This window comes from Anoplolepis gracilipes, chromosome 5, assembly GCF_047496725.1.
Source record: "Anoplolepis gracilipes chromosome 5, ASM4749672v1, whole genome shotgun sequence".
In the NCBI taxonomy this organism is placed as follows: Eukaryota; Metazoa; Arthropoda; class Insecta; order Hymenoptera; family Formicidae; genus Anoplolepis; species Anoplolepis gracilipes.
Window position 1 is genome coordinate 6,917,911 of NC_132974.1, and position 16,414 is coordinate 6,934,324.

At 37.9% G+C, this 16,414-nt stretch overlaps 2 protein-coding genes across 27 annotated transcripts in view; both read left to right on the forward strand.

Annotated features, from left to right (window-relative positions):
* The first annotated feature begins 5 nt into the window (after positions 1 to 5).
* On the forward strand, positions 6 to 4,397 carry LOC140665735 (zinc finger protein 346). Its single transcript, XM_072892203.1, has 8 exons — positions 6 to 269; positions 2,024 to 2,518; positions 2,673 to 2,746; positions 2,900 to 3,052; positions 3,144 to 3,238; positions 3,432 to 3,745; positions 3,814 to 3,879; positions 4,064 to 4,397. Exons 1-8 carry the CDS (start codon positions 230 to 232, stop codon positions 4,213 to 4,215), a joined length of 1,389 nt encoding a protein of 462 aa, XP_072748304.1. The 5' UTR covers positions 6 to 229; the 3' UTR covers positions 4,216 to 4,397.
* Positions 4,398 to 13,861: 9,464 nt separating this feature from the next.
* The window catches only part of Eph (Eph receptor tyrosine kinase), a 94,105-nt gene continuing 91,552 nt past the window's right edge, over positions 13,862 to 16,414 (forward strand). For 21 of the 26 annotated variants that reach the window (XM_072893421.1, XM_072893438.1, XM_072893436.1 and 18 more), the window contains exon 1: positions 13,863 to 14,831. The gene's annotated coding sequence lies outside the window, so the exon portion shown is untranslated. Of the gene's footprint in view, positions 14,832 to 16,414 lie in introns of all 26 variants that reach the window. The other 5 variants (XM_072893413.1, XM_072893412.1, XM_072893418.1 and 2 more) reach the window with 2 other exon arrangements.

Below are 16,414 nucleotides of genomic sequence, written 5' to 3' on the forward strand. Positions count from 1 at the left end.
CGATCCAAGTGACAGTCGATGCCGACGAGCGAGTCGCGGTCCGCGGTGCGACCTTACGTGTCGTCGTTACGAAACGGTGACGCGAAACAGTGTCAAGTGCAAGACGACGAGGAATTCGCGACGTGCCGACACTCAGAGCACGAAGTCGCAGTGTCATCGTGAACGGCGCGAGCCTGTCAGGGGCTTCGACCAAGATAATCATCGAGAAAATTCCCTTCCGAAGGAGGAAATGTCCAGTGCCAAAATCATAGAAAATCCAGAAGTACCGGGTGAGTCATCTGTTGGTTCCCGAATGATCCCTCTTCTCGATTCATAAAAGCGTGCGACTGTGCGCGACAACAAAGAAGACAGAACTCATTGTCAATGTGTCTGAAAAAAATAATATAAAAAAGGATGCTTCGGGCCGCGAGAATCATAGAATATTTTGTCGGTCCATCGTATATGCATCGTATACACATCGAGAGATTAATCGAGTAATTGCGAATTTAATTCGGAATTATTTAATTTACAGTTTACTCGCGCTATGAAACTACCATCATGATCCGTCGGACGAGATGATTAGCGTGTATATCCTGACCCGTAAATTGCGAGTATCGTTTCCGAGAAGTGCATGCATAGATCACGCGATGTGCGAACGCATAACGTTATACATATATGTAGATCTGACCCTTGTAGTATGATTTCCAGGTCGATCAAGGTTTTATTATGCGTGCTCACAAATCACAACATTTTATACACACGTATATCGTTTTATGTCGCTTTCGTTGATTTAGTAAACAGTTATCAATTTTTTTAAATCGAGGATATACTTATAAAATAGAAGTATCCAAATTTTAGGGTAAAGATAAATTGATAGATCTTCAAGCTCATATACATATACTCGTATACTTATGTTATAATATTTAAATAATCTTTACGCAAAATATATATATATATATATATATATATATATATATATATATATATCTAACTTATAATATAATAATGTTTAAACAATATAAAAAATTTATTATTTAATAATTGTAAAATATATCATAATTCTAAATATAAATAATAATAAAAATTAATTTGCTTAGATTAGAATATTTCAAACGTAAAACACGCAACTTAAATTTTTTTTGTATGTTTTTTTGTATGATCATATAATTCCATCTTTGTGTAAAAGCTGTAAAATATTTAATGTTTCACATATTGATTTGCAAGTAATATTAAAGTCGTGAGCAATTAACGGACGTTGAAATATATATTATGCCATGACGTAGACGAGAAGCTAAATATATGCCGCTGTCTGGAAGGTTGAGATTATTATCGGGTGTGAAAACTAAAAAAGTGTAATATCGCGTTGCTTTTGTATTCAACCGATATCACGAATTAGCACTACGTCAGTATATTGCGGGTAATTAAATACAATTTCTTCGTAAATTATAAGCATGCGATAAGCATCTTGTCTTAATTGCCGCGCGAAATCATCGCTTTTTTGTCGATTACTTTTATATTTTTCCGCAAAACCGGAAGCGATTTGTTGGCCCGCAATAATTAACGCGTAAATCTCGCAAAATATTGGCTGATCGGTATCGATTTGTTGTTCGTAAATACATTGTTGTGTTCGCGAATACACTAATAAACTTGCTCTCGCATTCATTGTCAGTCAAAGTTACAAAAACTCTATTCTAAACTCGCTTTTTGCTTTTTACATTTTACCGTTAGAGGCTAAATAAATTGGCGTGAAATAAATTGAAATAAGAGCAAATAATAGAAAACGCAGGTCTCATATATCGCTACATAATTATTTTACCGTGTCATACACTTGAAAACGTTTTTGTAACAAAACCTTGAAAAATTATCTCGGTAAAACAGCGGGATACGATTGTCAAAAAAAGCCTTTTTCCTTTTTTAAGCCAAAAAAATATTGTATTGCTACTGTTCTGGGATGAAGAGCCCATTATTCTTGCCTCGAGACTCTTTTTAGCACAGATGACTCTCGACTCTAAACCTTCCGTTTACCTCAATTTTCTCGCAATAGGATTCGAATGTTTCCTGCCACCGCCTCCACCGCCGCCGCCGCCGCTGCCACCACCGCCTCCCCTACCGCCACTACCGCCTTTTTCTTGTTTGAACAAACCCTTGGACAACAATAATGGACAATCAACAACGACGCAACATCAACGAACGACGAGCGAAAATGTGATGACCGCCGCAACAGCATCGGTTGCGACCACCAGCGACGGGGTTCCTCCGACCCTTGGTACATTTCCGAATATACTTTCCGTGCCACCAAGTCCGTATATATTGCATCCGACGATGCAACCACAAACTCCCGGACAGCCGTCAACCCCGACCCCATGGTGGATACCTACCGACAGTGATACCTCGGACGTTTATCAATGGTATGATTCAACTTATAAGGGTGCAACCACGACGGCAGTCTCTCCCGCAGCGACACCGGCCATTGGAAAAAACAAGAGCAAGAATTTTTACAAACGTAAAAACGAGTTTATCGATCCCGCACAGGATGCAGGTAATTAAAGAGAGTAGCAGCGTTTTGAAAATATATCTGACTTTAAAATCTGTCGGAGGTATGAATTTTAAAATGAAAAAAAAAAGAGTTGTTATATGTATATATTTTGAAATGTATAAATATTTAACATTACTCTTTTGCATTGATTTCTTAGAGAAAGTGGCGAGTGCGCAGAGGGAACTATCGACACTGATGAAACCGCTCAAATGTGATCTGTGCAATGCAGTCGTAAGGCTCGGCTAATCATAATCGGATAATTAAAAATCTTCTCTCTCCGTTTAAATCTAGTTTAAATTCCAAGAATATGTCTGCGATGTATTGATTTCTCACGTCAAAAACTTATGAACACCGTATATCGATGAAGCGAATCATACTTTGCAGATGAACTCCACGTTGCAAGCGAAATTGCATTATGACGGCAAGCCACATCAGAAAAAAGTATCGATGTTTCTCAATCAGAGCGTTAAAAAACAGAAAACGGAAGATGGCCAAGTGAGCAGTACAACCAATAACGACTGGCAAAACTACTGTGATGTAAGAGGCCTCCAAAATGTGTTTTGCCTACAATTATGTATTTATACATACATAAATTAATATGTACCTCGCATACGATCTGCATTGCTAGATATGCAAAACGTGGTTCACTTCGCAAACAGACGCCACGCAACACTACGCGGGCAAAAAGCATATTAGAGCGGCAAACGGCGGTCCTCGTGCAAGGTATGTATGCCTACATATAGGTCATGTTTTTACAATAATATAATTGCGTTAATATAATCCTGAAATATATCTAATAAATAATTTACTTTAATAATATTCACACTCACAGTGTATAGCGCAAGCATTAATAATGTAGATTGAGAATTTGGTGCAATTTGTCATAATAACGATAATAAGATGTTGCATTTCACAGGCCATCGAAGAAGTCACAGAATCAAAATCAGTACAATCAGGTAGACTCGACGGGTCGCTTCGGGATTGGAATGGCTTTCCAGGCAGACGCACAACCCGCGGCAACCGCGGCACCGGTAGTGTCCGACGGAACCGTCGCGGCACCGAATCCGGCCGCGACATCATCCATCTACGCAGCATCATCGTATATCACGCCATTACGTTGCGACTTGTGCGGAGTTTCGGCCAACCGTCAGGATCAACTAGAAACGCACAAGCGCGGAGCTCGACATTTGAGGATGCTAAGGCTCAATGGACTGACTGTGCCTGAATCAGGTAATATCTATGAATGAAGTAAATACATGTTGTGTGAAAACTTGTCGATTCTTCTTGTTCCATTTCAGTTGAAAACGAAAATGTGTCCAACGTCTCGGAACCAATAGACTATTCTATTTATCGAACACCATCAGGTGAGAAAATATATATATATATATATATATATATATATATATATATATATATATATATATATATATATATATATATATATACATTTATATTTTATACGCGGATGTATAGAAAAAAAATTCGAGAAAAGAAAATATAGTTGTACGATTAACGGAATATTAATGCAACAATGTTCTTGTTTTGCAGGCCAATATTACTGTGCACCGTGCAATCTATCGTTGAATTCGGAGACCACATTTGCCCAGCACGTAGAAAGCAAGAAACATAAAAGTCAGTCTAATCCAAAGTTGCCCAATACCGTGGTAGCGGCAAAAAAAGCCAGATTCAAGAAAAAATAAAAGTACCATAATGACACATTACTTTTTAATAACATAGCGTTTCCCAGTTGTTAATTCATTTCTTTAATCAAAATCTTGACGCTTTTGTTTTCCCTGTATGCGCGTGTTTCTATTTCATGGACATTGTATGATAAGAGGAATCGATTTCCGTAAAAAATGCAATAAACTGTGATAAACTTAAACATTGGAAACATTGTTTTCGAAATCATAGCCGTGTCTCTTGGGACGCACGCCATTAAAATTTTCGTACGCCGCTGAATTTTATTAAACTCACCGCAGACGGAAGAGGTGTCGAATATTGTGAATTAACGCGAAGATAGATCAAGCGGCGACGCCGACTGATGAGAAACGTAAATATGTTAGTTACGCGGAACGAGTATATTTAAATTAAATACCGATTAACTCTAGATTAAATTTGTAGTAAATCGAGCGCAATGATTTAGACGGTAGCTCGTTAAAACGCGTCTCGAGCGTCGCGTAATCGTTTTCCACATTTATTCAATTACCGAGATTAACTCCACGTAATATAATAGAACTGTCGCAAGATTCGCCAAATTCTCGCGTGAATACGTGTATGTGTGTTATACTGCGCCACTATGTAAAATTTATGCGTCGTTCGGTTCTATCTCGTGACCTTCCAACGCGTTTTATGGGCAAACAAACGAGCCGAATCCTCGTAAGACACGTATGACCGATCAACATTTCCCGCTTCTTTTTACTGTCATTTATCTGCGACGAATATATCTTCCGTAAAACGGCAGCGAAAATAAAAATGTCGGGTAAAACATGAATCAAACAATAAAGTACTTGTGGAGGCAGCAGCAGTAGCAATGTTTATGATAGCTATCCAAAAATGGCAGTAGGAAACGGGCGGTCCTCAAATCGAATAGTCCGACAAGGAGAACGTCTCCTGGTGTGAGCTTAGGAGAATCCTCGATCATCGCAGCGATAGCATCGCGTAATTTCGAAATACAAGTTTTCAGGCCGAATGAGAGGTAAGGAAAAAAGGAAACAAGTACAAGAGGTTGAAAAATCTGAGCGTCAAAGGTGTACTCGAAATTCCTCCGGGTTTTAATATTCCCCCCTGGGTTCGCCGCGCATCGCATACCAGTGATTTTCTAATGAACCTCGGCAATTTAGCAGCTGCGCTATTCACCCTTTTCGAAGGTATCTTTTTGGTTTTCGTAGAAATCTCTTCCTCCCTCTCACCAGCGCCAGCGCGACGCGCGAGATTAGGATCGCTCTCGCGAGTAGACTTGTAGATTGTTGGTTTATACCTGCGCCTCGGATTTTTATGACCCCCCTCGTTTCACGTGTAACGTGTATTCGTCTCGTTTTATTTTCTACTACGTTCTCTCCCGATCGGCCGATGTCCCTTTTTCATCTTTCGTCTCCCACGAATAAACGCGTTGTTTTCATTTTGGGTTTTACAACCTGAGAGCTACGAAAAAGCGAAGTGACTTTTGTATCGTACTTTGTCGTACAAACGGAATTTATCATGAAAAAGGCGCGCACGCAAACTTTTCGTTAAATGATGAAACGCGATATAGCACGGTTCGATTTCCAGCCGCCGAAGCGAAGAGAAAAAACAAATTAATCTGTGACGCGACGAAGATTTTAAGGAACCTATATAGTCATTAATCGTCCGCCCTGAATTCCGATGGAATTCGTCTCGATGACTGGAGAGAATTTCTGAGAAGCCTCGGGTCAGAGTAAAGAGTCGCTTCCACCTGCAACGGGCAGTAGCGGTGCAACCAGACGTCGTGAAAAAATCAATCGATCGACCGACCATCCGATCGCTCCTCTTCTCGTGGCCCTTCCTCTTTCCCCGTTCAGGGCGAAAGCGTTCTCCACGATCGACTTCTTCTTGTTCTCTCTCGGACTCGGCTCGATCTCTTGGTTCGGGTCGCGCAAAAATCAACCTATCTGTCATGAAGAAAATCTCAATCGCTACGCAACGCTACGTGTTATTAGGAACGCATGAATAACCAGAGAACAAGAGCGAAAAGAAAACCTTGGTGATTGCGATTATTCCATGGAAACACAAAGAGATTTGTGTAATCGAGGAGTTAGTCTTACAAACAGCCTTACATATACATAATGATACGGACATTTGTGCGAGAAAAAAGTTTTAAAGCTTACAAGAAATTCCTGTTATGTATGTGTATGCATCTTTTTATAACAAAAGAATATAATAATAATAATAAATATAAAAGTATAATAATAATTATAAATATATAAATATAAACCAAAAATATAAAATATATGATAGAAGGTATAATCTGAAAAGTAATTTTCTAATAATAAAAAAGTGAAAAATAAAAGTTAAAATTATACATAATTTCAATTACGTATTCATGATTATGTTAATTAGATCGATATAATTATGTGCTTCATATTTTGCGCGAAATTTATACCTACATCTGCGAATTTCGCAAAGTTCAGCAATTTCCCGACGAGATACCTACTTATTTTTAGCACAACTCCACTCTATTTAAACGTAGTCCGGTTTGCCTCTGATTTCGTAACGAACGATGAATGGGATTAATACGTAAGGAAACCAACGGATGCCGAACGGGGCGTAATCGGTTGTTACGGAATCATTCGCGCAGAAATCCTCTTCCGCGGTCCGCGTTGGATCTGCTCTATCAAGAGAGAGCAATATGCCGATCGATAGATCGTTTCGGATGGTTGGTAACCCGGATATCGATGACGGATTGAGTCAGTTCTACCGAATCTGAATACATTTTTAGGTGTAAGCGACAAAAATTAATAAAGAAACAGCACGCAAGTAAATTCGCCGTCTTTATATAAATTTCATTACTATCTGAAATTGTTCCTGTTCGAAATTATCGTACAATCTAGACACTTAACATTCTAAAGTATACAAGGTGCTCCAGAACTCGCAATCTTAATAAACTATTTATCTAAATAAACGTAATCATATATACGCATGCCTTCTCCTACGTCATCATCGCTAATTTTTTAAACGAATCTCGTCAACGCATTGAATTATCCTGCAAAACGAGGATGCGATTTATATCTGTCCATATCTCCATTTTCGACGTGAAAGAGTTTACAACGTAGATAGCTTCCATTTATACATCCATTTGCGAGTTTTCTGAAGCTCTAATTGTATGCCTCGAGCGCTTCGCTGGCGAATCAAGCGGCCGCGCCGGTGACGTTTTAAAACGTGCCATTTTTCGCGATCTTTTCTAATATCGCTAACAAATGGCTAACCGAGTTAGCGCCGGTCGAACGGTACCGTGCATAAACTGGAGAAAACCGGACGAGAGAGTGTAGAGCAGCTCCTTTGTCTCGACGTCGATTCCATTGTTCCGAACCGATGCGTAGAAAAAACTTAAAGAAACAACAACGATGACGGTACGGGCGTGCACGAATTTCTTCGACGAGATGACGGCAACTCAGCGGTCGCTCCGATAAATTCGTGCAATTATTTCTCGATTAGGAAGGAGAACCGGGAATGATGCCGCAAGATTATATCGCCGGGTGTTAATGGAACGAGCATGCACACATCAGTCGAGTTTTACATATGTTTCTCCGTTGCTGACTGTGTCATTCACGATACCTCTCTGATTGTAAAAGCATGATGGACAATTTCGAAATTAATAATCGTCTTCTTTTTATTTACTACGTGGTAGGATAGAGTAAAAGAAACTGCAGAGCAAAAAATATTTGTTACATGCTTTAGATTCTTATATTATTTTTTTAAGCACAGTATATACTTATATATAAGTATATAAGTACTTAGAATTAATGAAATTTTAACGGTAAATTGTATATGTATATAACTTTTTAATGAATAAATTTTAATAGAAAATAAGGTACTTATTTGTAAAAGGCATGAGTGGATGACAGGGTGACATAGACGGGATAATGAAAATGAATTACGGTCATAACTTAAACTAGTGTGACTTAACCGTCAACATTATCGTGATACCATTAAAAAGCTACAATTTTATACAACACTAAATGAGGAATTTTCTAACCGCAATAAACAATTATAGACTTTCGAGAAAGAGAAATGAAAAAGAAGAAGATTGTTTTCTTCGAACGAGGAGCGATGCACCGCTGAGAGCAAATCGTAAGGGCAGGAAGAAGAGGAAGGAGGCAATAAAAACTGATCGAAACGTGTCTCGATGAGACCGACCTTGCGGGCCACCAATGTCGAGAGAGCCGTCGAGAAAATAGAAAATTGTGGTGCTCCCTAAATGCGGGCGGTGTGATGTCATGCGGAAATAGCCGTCCGTCTACTCTTGCCAATACGCTACCACACCACGTCGCCGTCGCGGCCGCAACCACACAAGATATAGAGGAACGATCTCGATCGATCACGAACGATTACCCCCTCGCCTCACTACGAAAGCAGAACCGATAGCTCATGGACCTCGAGACCGGTATAATCTCGATGGATCCAAAGTTCGAAGTTAAGTCGCAGAGAAACGTATCTGACGACAATCTTCGCGTTTTTATTGATACTAATAAGCCATCAATAAATTTTCATTCTGATTGAATAAATATCTTTATCGACACTAATAACTCGCCGATAAACTTTCATTCTGATTGAGAAGTATCTTTATATATGTATATTAATTTTTTATTATTTTTATTTATTATTGTTTTTTTTTACGTTTTACATCTCGATTATACGATTGTAATAAATAATATAATGAGATTAAATCACTCAATCTTATTTTCTTGACTTGTTAAAGCATATATTCATTGAATTAGAATTCAAGAATCAATATCTCCAATTAAAACATTTTCAAAACATTCCAAAACATATTCTCAACTATGTGAAATTAATTGTTGTCTTAGATGACAATTCCACAAAGTGCAAAAAAAAATGATTAAAGTTCATTATTAAACTGTGCAATACATTATTAAAGTTCGATAATTGGAGAGATGATAAAAATAATTATATAAAAGGCGTTGTTGAATTCATCTTAAAAAATTATGAAAAACACGAAAAGAAGAAAATTTCTCTATGATATGAGTATAATAAATGCAACGATCGTTGATTACTGACATTCGCAATCCTATCGCTGAGCTCTCGTGTGTCTTTTCGACACTAATATCGATTGCTCGAACTATCACTATGCATCGTTTACGAACCTCTATTAACCATAACTCGTATCGTTCGCGACGATTACAATTTTCCTTGCCGTATCTGCTGTAATTATGGCAACTAATTTAATGCTTCCGGCGTGCCTCGACGAATATAGGTATCGGGCCGATCGACGAAGATCGCTAATCTTTTTGTTATCGGAAATTGTAATTCAGTTGCGGCTAAAAAGAGAAAGCGAGCGATGGGAACAGTCTCGATGATCGAGATTTTTCCCGTTTTGCGTCAAGTCAAGTGAAATAATTTCTATCTATTTTAATCGTATATATTAATCGATAACAATGTAACTTTTATTATAGGTCAATTTTGATTTTAACAAGATGATAGCTGCTCACAAGATTAAAACCTTTAAAAGGACTCTCAAAGATTTAGCATCAGAAATTAAAGAATATCGATATAGATATATAGACTTTGCGACCAAGACATCGTCATATTTCGCGTAATTCACTTTTATCAGATACTTAAATAACATTTATAAGAGAAAATTATTCATATTTTAAACAATATCTCTTTACATTGGTTTTAAAGGATCGCGCATTATGGAAACTTGAATATTTTGATATATGAACTTCTCGACTGAATGCCTTTTTAGAATAACGAATGATATAAAGGTGCGAAAAGATCCTGAAAGGCTTTCATGACATTCCTATACGCAATGTAGTTAAAAGCACCGCGGAGAGTTTCATTTTTCCCAGTTCGAGTTAACAAAGAGACTCGGTTACTTGTGAAAGAGTATCACGAATGTGCGAAATCATAAGTATTGTAAAATGTTCTTATGGATTAAGTAAAATTTATTGAAAATTTGAGATCTTTTTTCAAATTATAATGCTTAAAATTTAGAGCATTATATAATTTTAGGTGAAATTATTTTCTCTTCCATACAGATACAATTCTTTTATTTTAAAATATATATTTATTTATTGATAAATAGTACAGCACGTTCATAAAAAAATATTGTTGTTTTCAATAAAATAATTGTATCTGTAAAAAATGTAAAGTTATTAAAAAATTTTTAAGCAATATCATAATATATGTAATATAAAATAATGATATGTATTTCGTGATATTTTATTTTGTTTGTTCAAATGCCATTATTAAGAATGGTTTTTCCTTTTTCTTTACTGCCATTTAATTATTTTTTCTAAATGAATTAATATTTAATTCTTTATATATGTATAATGATTTATTTTAATAATTCAATAAATTTAATTTAAAGTTATTACTAAATCAAACAATGATCTCTTCAATAATGCCTTTGGAGTAAATGAATTTAATCATGTTTAATACATATCTAGAATATATCTAGTCTTTATATTTACAAATTGTAAAATTCAGAGAAAATTAGATTAAAATCTAAAAGATTTATCTGTATCAATTTTAAGATAGCTCTAAGATGACTGTATTTGTATGTGTATTTCGATAAAAAGATTAATTTTGTTTAATTCTTTAAACAAAAGGCCATCTAGATATAAGCAATTTTGATAAATTTGGATCGCGTATCTCTTGACCCTCCTACTGACTAATTACTCTGATTAGAATGTTAACGTTTATGATAAATTAATTATAATACTATGTGTCAGAGCATAATAGTATAAGAAAAACTGACAAAAAAAATTTTTTTTACTCTCTGTATATGTATAAAATTATTGCATTATACATACTTTTTTCTTTATTTCACTATTAAAATAAATGATAATTAATTGAAACAAAATATATTGATTCAAAAAACGCTGTAGACATATTAGTCAACTGTATCCACTACGTAATAAAAATTTATAAATATTATTATTTTATTTATTTACTTGTGATCTGCATAAATAATGTTCAGAAATACTATAAATAAAAAACTATCTCTTGTTTTATTATTTGTCAGATAAAAAAAACAGTTATATCCAGAGATAAAAAAGCAGTTATATCCTTCAAGCTCAAATTTCTCACATTTGATGATGTCGTCGCAAAGATACATATAATGAATAATTTATAGTTTGTGCTTACCTCGATCACCGAAAAAAACTTTTATTGCCCATGTAGATACGTTCAAAATAAACTTACCCTGAGAACAATCAAAAATTTAAAAGAAATAATATAGAACTTTATCTTGTAAAGTTGCGAGAAAAAGAATTATCATTTCGAAACGTAGATGATATACATACTCATAATATCAATGTTCTACGATACGATGTAACAAATCGACACGACCAAAGTTAGATACGATCGATGCAGTCGAGGATACAAAGTATCAGGAGGTTCACTTTTATGCACTTCTTTTAAACTTTTCGCATTCGAAACGAAATATACATTTCCCGACGCGTCCCGGAAACTATGTCATTATTAAGTTGCACTTCCGACGGGAGCGCAATTTGGCGTCGCCACAGAATATTCAATGTTATAGATGCACTTGCCGTTATTTTTAATGTAACCAACATTTATTCGAGAACGATACGAAAATCGCGACCTGCTATTAATTTTACGACTTACAATTTCCATGGTCCTCAAACTTTTTACATTCAAAACGAACAAACGAAATAAAAATAGACATAATTTCCAAGACGTGTATATCTTACGCGTTTCAGAAATTATGTCTTTATTACGTTGCACTTTCGATGTGCGCGATTTTATGCACTTTTCAATATTTTTAATATAATCAATATTTATTCGAGAGCGGTGTAAAAATTGCGACTTGTAATTAATTTTATGATTTCCGCGATGCTTTCTTTCTTTTACACTCGAAATGAAACGGAACGAAAAATGAAATGTTTGTTCCACATGTTATAGATCTGCAAATTATATGCACTTGTAATATTTTTAATGTAGCAAAAATTTACAATATTAAACGATTAAAACTATTTCACCGATTATTTTCAAAATGATATTCTACATTGGTGACATCTTTAAGCGGATTAACAACTGTACTCGTACTACATTGTAAACAAAACGGGGATCATGCTTCCGAAAATCTTTCCCATGCATGTGACATTTGTCAACATAGTTTCTCGTTTAGTATCATCTAGATTATCACAGAGTTAGTCCGAAATTCTCTCAAGTTTCACTAGTGTCATACAATATTGTAACGTATTTGTTAACACATCGTCATAAAATTATATAACATTTGTATTCTACATTTAATATGTATATATATATATATATATTTTTTTTTTTTTAATATAATATTACTATATAATACTATAACATTATAAAATATAACATTATTGTAGTCTATATACATAAGAGTTAGCATTTACGCGTTTATATTCAATGTATGTATGTACACACATACATTGATTCTATACAACTTGGAACTTACGTGAGAACGTTGTCAAGATCGTTTAGATAATTAGATATTCTTAGATAACATTGCCGCGTTTCATCCTTTCCTGCAATTTTCTGATTCAAAAGAGTGAAGCTTGCGCACTTTTTGCCGCACCATTTAAACGGAGAGCGCAATCACCGCAGTTTGATTTTATGGACTGAAAAATTGAAAATTGGGCTCTCAAATGGTATGTCATGAATATTATTTAATTCTTAATCCAATCTATTATAACTAAGAAAGGAAAAATTATCTCAATTTCCATTTATTTGCAATAAAAATACTTCGACATCACTGATTAAGCGTATTACCTTTAGCAAATAAAAAAAAATTGAAATGTAATGAATATGGATATTGCATGAAAGCTTTAACAACTTATATATAAGAGAAGAAAATAATTTCTCAACATAGTAAAAAAAGTTATGAAAAAAATCCCTATATAATCTATACAAAACTATCAAATCATTCTACATGAGGGCAGCATTTTCAAATCTATCATCGAGGGGCAGGGGGCAGCCCTGCGTCTTTATCACGTGATCTCGACGCGGGGATATCGCGACAGTGGAAACTCGAGCAGATTTCGAGCGACAGACGACAGTTTGAGTCGGAGAGTGCGGTGCCAAGGGCGAAAGGCGAAAGGCGAAAGTCGGCGACGCGCGCGGGATATATTCGTGCGGCCTAGGACATTCCGGAGTATGAGAGGACGATACGACCGGCCGATGTCACGCCGCCGCGTCGGTATTAGTGCGCATGTGCGCGGGTTACACTTGACGGGCTCAAAAAATCAATGACCTCTCCCTGCCGCGCGATTCTCGCGAAATACGTCGGTCGTAACGAGTAACGGCGACGCTTGTTGGTTAGGCGATCTTTGGCGATTCGCGCGCGCGAGATCGCCAAGATCGCTCGATCCTCCATCGGGACGACGCGACGTCGCGACGTCGCGCGCGATGACACGCACCACGCACCTCGCTCGCCTGGCAGTGGCATCGACGACAGCGACAGGGGCGACGCGGGACAGGAGAGGGGGAAGAGCGCGAGAGAACCGAGAACACGGAGAGAGAAGAGAAGATGGCCGGCGCGGCGAGGGTGCAGCTCGGCTGGCGGCGCTAGTGTAAGACGGCCGAATAGCGGTACGCGGTGGAAACCAGCCGGGCAACCTCCACCGTTCGACAGCGCCGCTCGGCTCGGCGCTCGGCGCTCGGCGCTTCAGTTCGTGTCCTCTCGTTGAACACGACGGTTGCGGTCGTACTGGCGTCGCTCTTCGTTCGCGCATCGCCCAGTACAAACTCAGCAGAAACGAGTAAAACAACGCGTGTAAGAGGGAGAGAGAGAGAGAGAGAGAAAGGAGCGAACAGACTTGTGTGTCGCGTGAGAGAATAACAAACGCCGGAGTTCGAGTCGATAAACAAAACGTCGGAACAGTAATACGGTCTTATATACATTGAGAGATTGTTGTTTGTTTTTTTGTCTTCTATGCGTGCTCGGAATTCGGAATAAAAGCGCCAGTCGCTCCGAAGGTGTCTTCAGTCTCGCGCCGGCAATTTCACAGTGAAGTCTATAGTGTGAAAGTGGTGATAATCCCAGTGCGCGGCTAATCCGTTTTCGCGCGACGCGTCTCATCTTCGATAAATTCTTCTCGCCGATTATACGGTGCAACGATTCGCGACTCGCGTCGGTACGCGGAGTGGCGAGGCGTTGAAGTGAGGAAGGGAGGGAAGAACGAGAGACAGCGCACGCAAGAGAGGAGCGCGTACACACTCTGTCTCTCTCTCTCTCTCTCTCTCTCCTCGTCGCGTCGCGCGCGCGGTGCACCACCGCCGTCCGTCCACCTTTCGCGTAGCCGCGAATGCACGGGATAAAATGGCGCTTGCTTTCGTCCGTGCACCTCTATCGACCGTGACGAACTGTTCGACGGGATCGCGTCGGCATCGCTCGCCGCGGCCCTTCTGAGAGAATCAACGACGTCCCGTGTGCCGCCCGTCGTCCTTCTTCCCCGTGCTCTCGGATCCTCGACGTTCGTTGTCGTGATCGTCGTGCCCCTTTCTTTATCTCCACCGTCGGGGTACCGTATATGTATGTGTGTGCAAGTGCCAGAGAATCGGGGAGCTATCGAGTGCGGCAATTTTTGGGCGAAGTACCTGCCGACGATGGAGTGAGTTCTAGGTGAGTCCAAGTTGTATTCCCCGATACGATAATCCGTAAGAATTGCTGCAATTTTCATACGTGAAATTTTCCATAGCGAATGTGTTTAAAGCGAAGCTGTCATGAAAACAGTCTTGTGATAATAATCTGATAGTTGTAACAATGTGTTAACTAAAGGTCAATGTATATATATATATATATACATATAAAATATAAATCACGATAAAGAGCGTTAATCTATGACTTTTTATACTTCGCAGTAGCCTCTAGATATCACAGGCAGCAATTCTGAGACGGTATATTTTATACGCGACCCGTTATATTATGAGAATGTAGATGCACCGCGCGAGGAATCGCGAGACAACTTCGCGGCGACTCACGTAACGGCGAAGTATTAACGATCGGTATCACGGTGAAAGGCATTAATTCGCTTCTCTCGTTCGTTCGACACTCCTAGTAGATTCCGTTCTAGCGCTTTTTCTCGCATTTTCTCGCACATTTCGTTGCACTACGTTCTACGTTCTGTAAAATGAAAAAATCGTAAAATTTTACGTGTAAAATTACAAAAGTCGTAAAAAACAAATTTTCTACAGCACTTTTACCTCAGCTAAGCGAATAAAAGGGAACGCATTTAATAAATTTTTTACTTTATCTTTCTTTTATTCTTTTCCCTTGAAATTCCCTTAATTTTCTTCTGTATAAATCGATTTAACCTGTTCGACATATAAAGTTTTCTTGATTAATACGTTATATTATACTTTCATTCATCACATAACACGTGTGTAATTTCTTGGAATTATAATCTTTCCAAAATTTTTAAAATCTTTTCTCCCATTTTCCTGAACTTTGAATAAAAAAATACAAGAGAGGGTGCATTGTGTGTATATTTCATTCTTTGATGTAAGAATGTAAAAGGTATTTAAATAACGAGAGAGAAACTTAGGGTCAGTTTTCTATATGGTAAAATGCTATAGACGGACAAGCAGTTAATATCATTTATGCAAAGAAATTTTTAGGGCAACGAGGGTCACGCAACGCGACACGCGATATATATGCGTGTACATAGGTAATACTTATGTGTGCACAGAGGAGCGCGAGCGTAAAGCTTACGCGCGCGCTTTCGCACGCGCCGAAAGCCGAAACGTGCCGAAGAACGCGCCTTCGGCATAGCGTGCGGTGTACAAATACGCACGATGTTGTACCACACGGAAAATGACAGGCCGACGTGTTTGAGCTCGACTCTACGCGCAAATATTTTACGCGGGCAAACACTCGCCGCGACGTATCGTTTCCTCTTTCTCTCTTTTTTTTTTCTCTCCCTCTCTCTTGTCGCGCGGCTAGAGAATTTTCTTCCTCGTTACGTAATCCGTCAAACGTCAAAACGCGATTCTCTGCAGAGTCATTTTACGAAGCCGTTTCGGGTTACCGTCTAATTTCTTTTTTTTATATGGAGTATTAAATTTCCTTTTTGTACTTTCTTAAATATTAAAATCGAACAAACGTTTCCAACAACGTTTTGTCTTATGATTGTCATTACAAACTTTATTTGTACTTGTTGGCGATGTATTTCGTAGTATTTTGCGCGCTGTGTAACAGTAAGAAGC

What these genes read in the sequence shown, in the direction of transcription:
- LOC140665735 (XM_072892203.1), top strand. Translation starts at nt 230, where the DNA reads ATGTCCAGTGCCAAAATCATAGAAAATCCAGAAGTACCGG. An exon ending in AGAAAATCCAGAAGTACCGG is followed by an intron (nt 270 to 2,023) that starts GTGAGTCATCTG and finishes TTCTCGCAATAG; the next exon opens with GATTCGAATGTTTCCTGCCA. An exon ending in ACTGACTGTGCCTGAATCAG is followed by an intron (nt 3,746 to 3,813) that starts GTAATATCTATG and finishes GTTCCATTTCAG; the next exon opens with TTGAAAACGAAAATGTGTCC.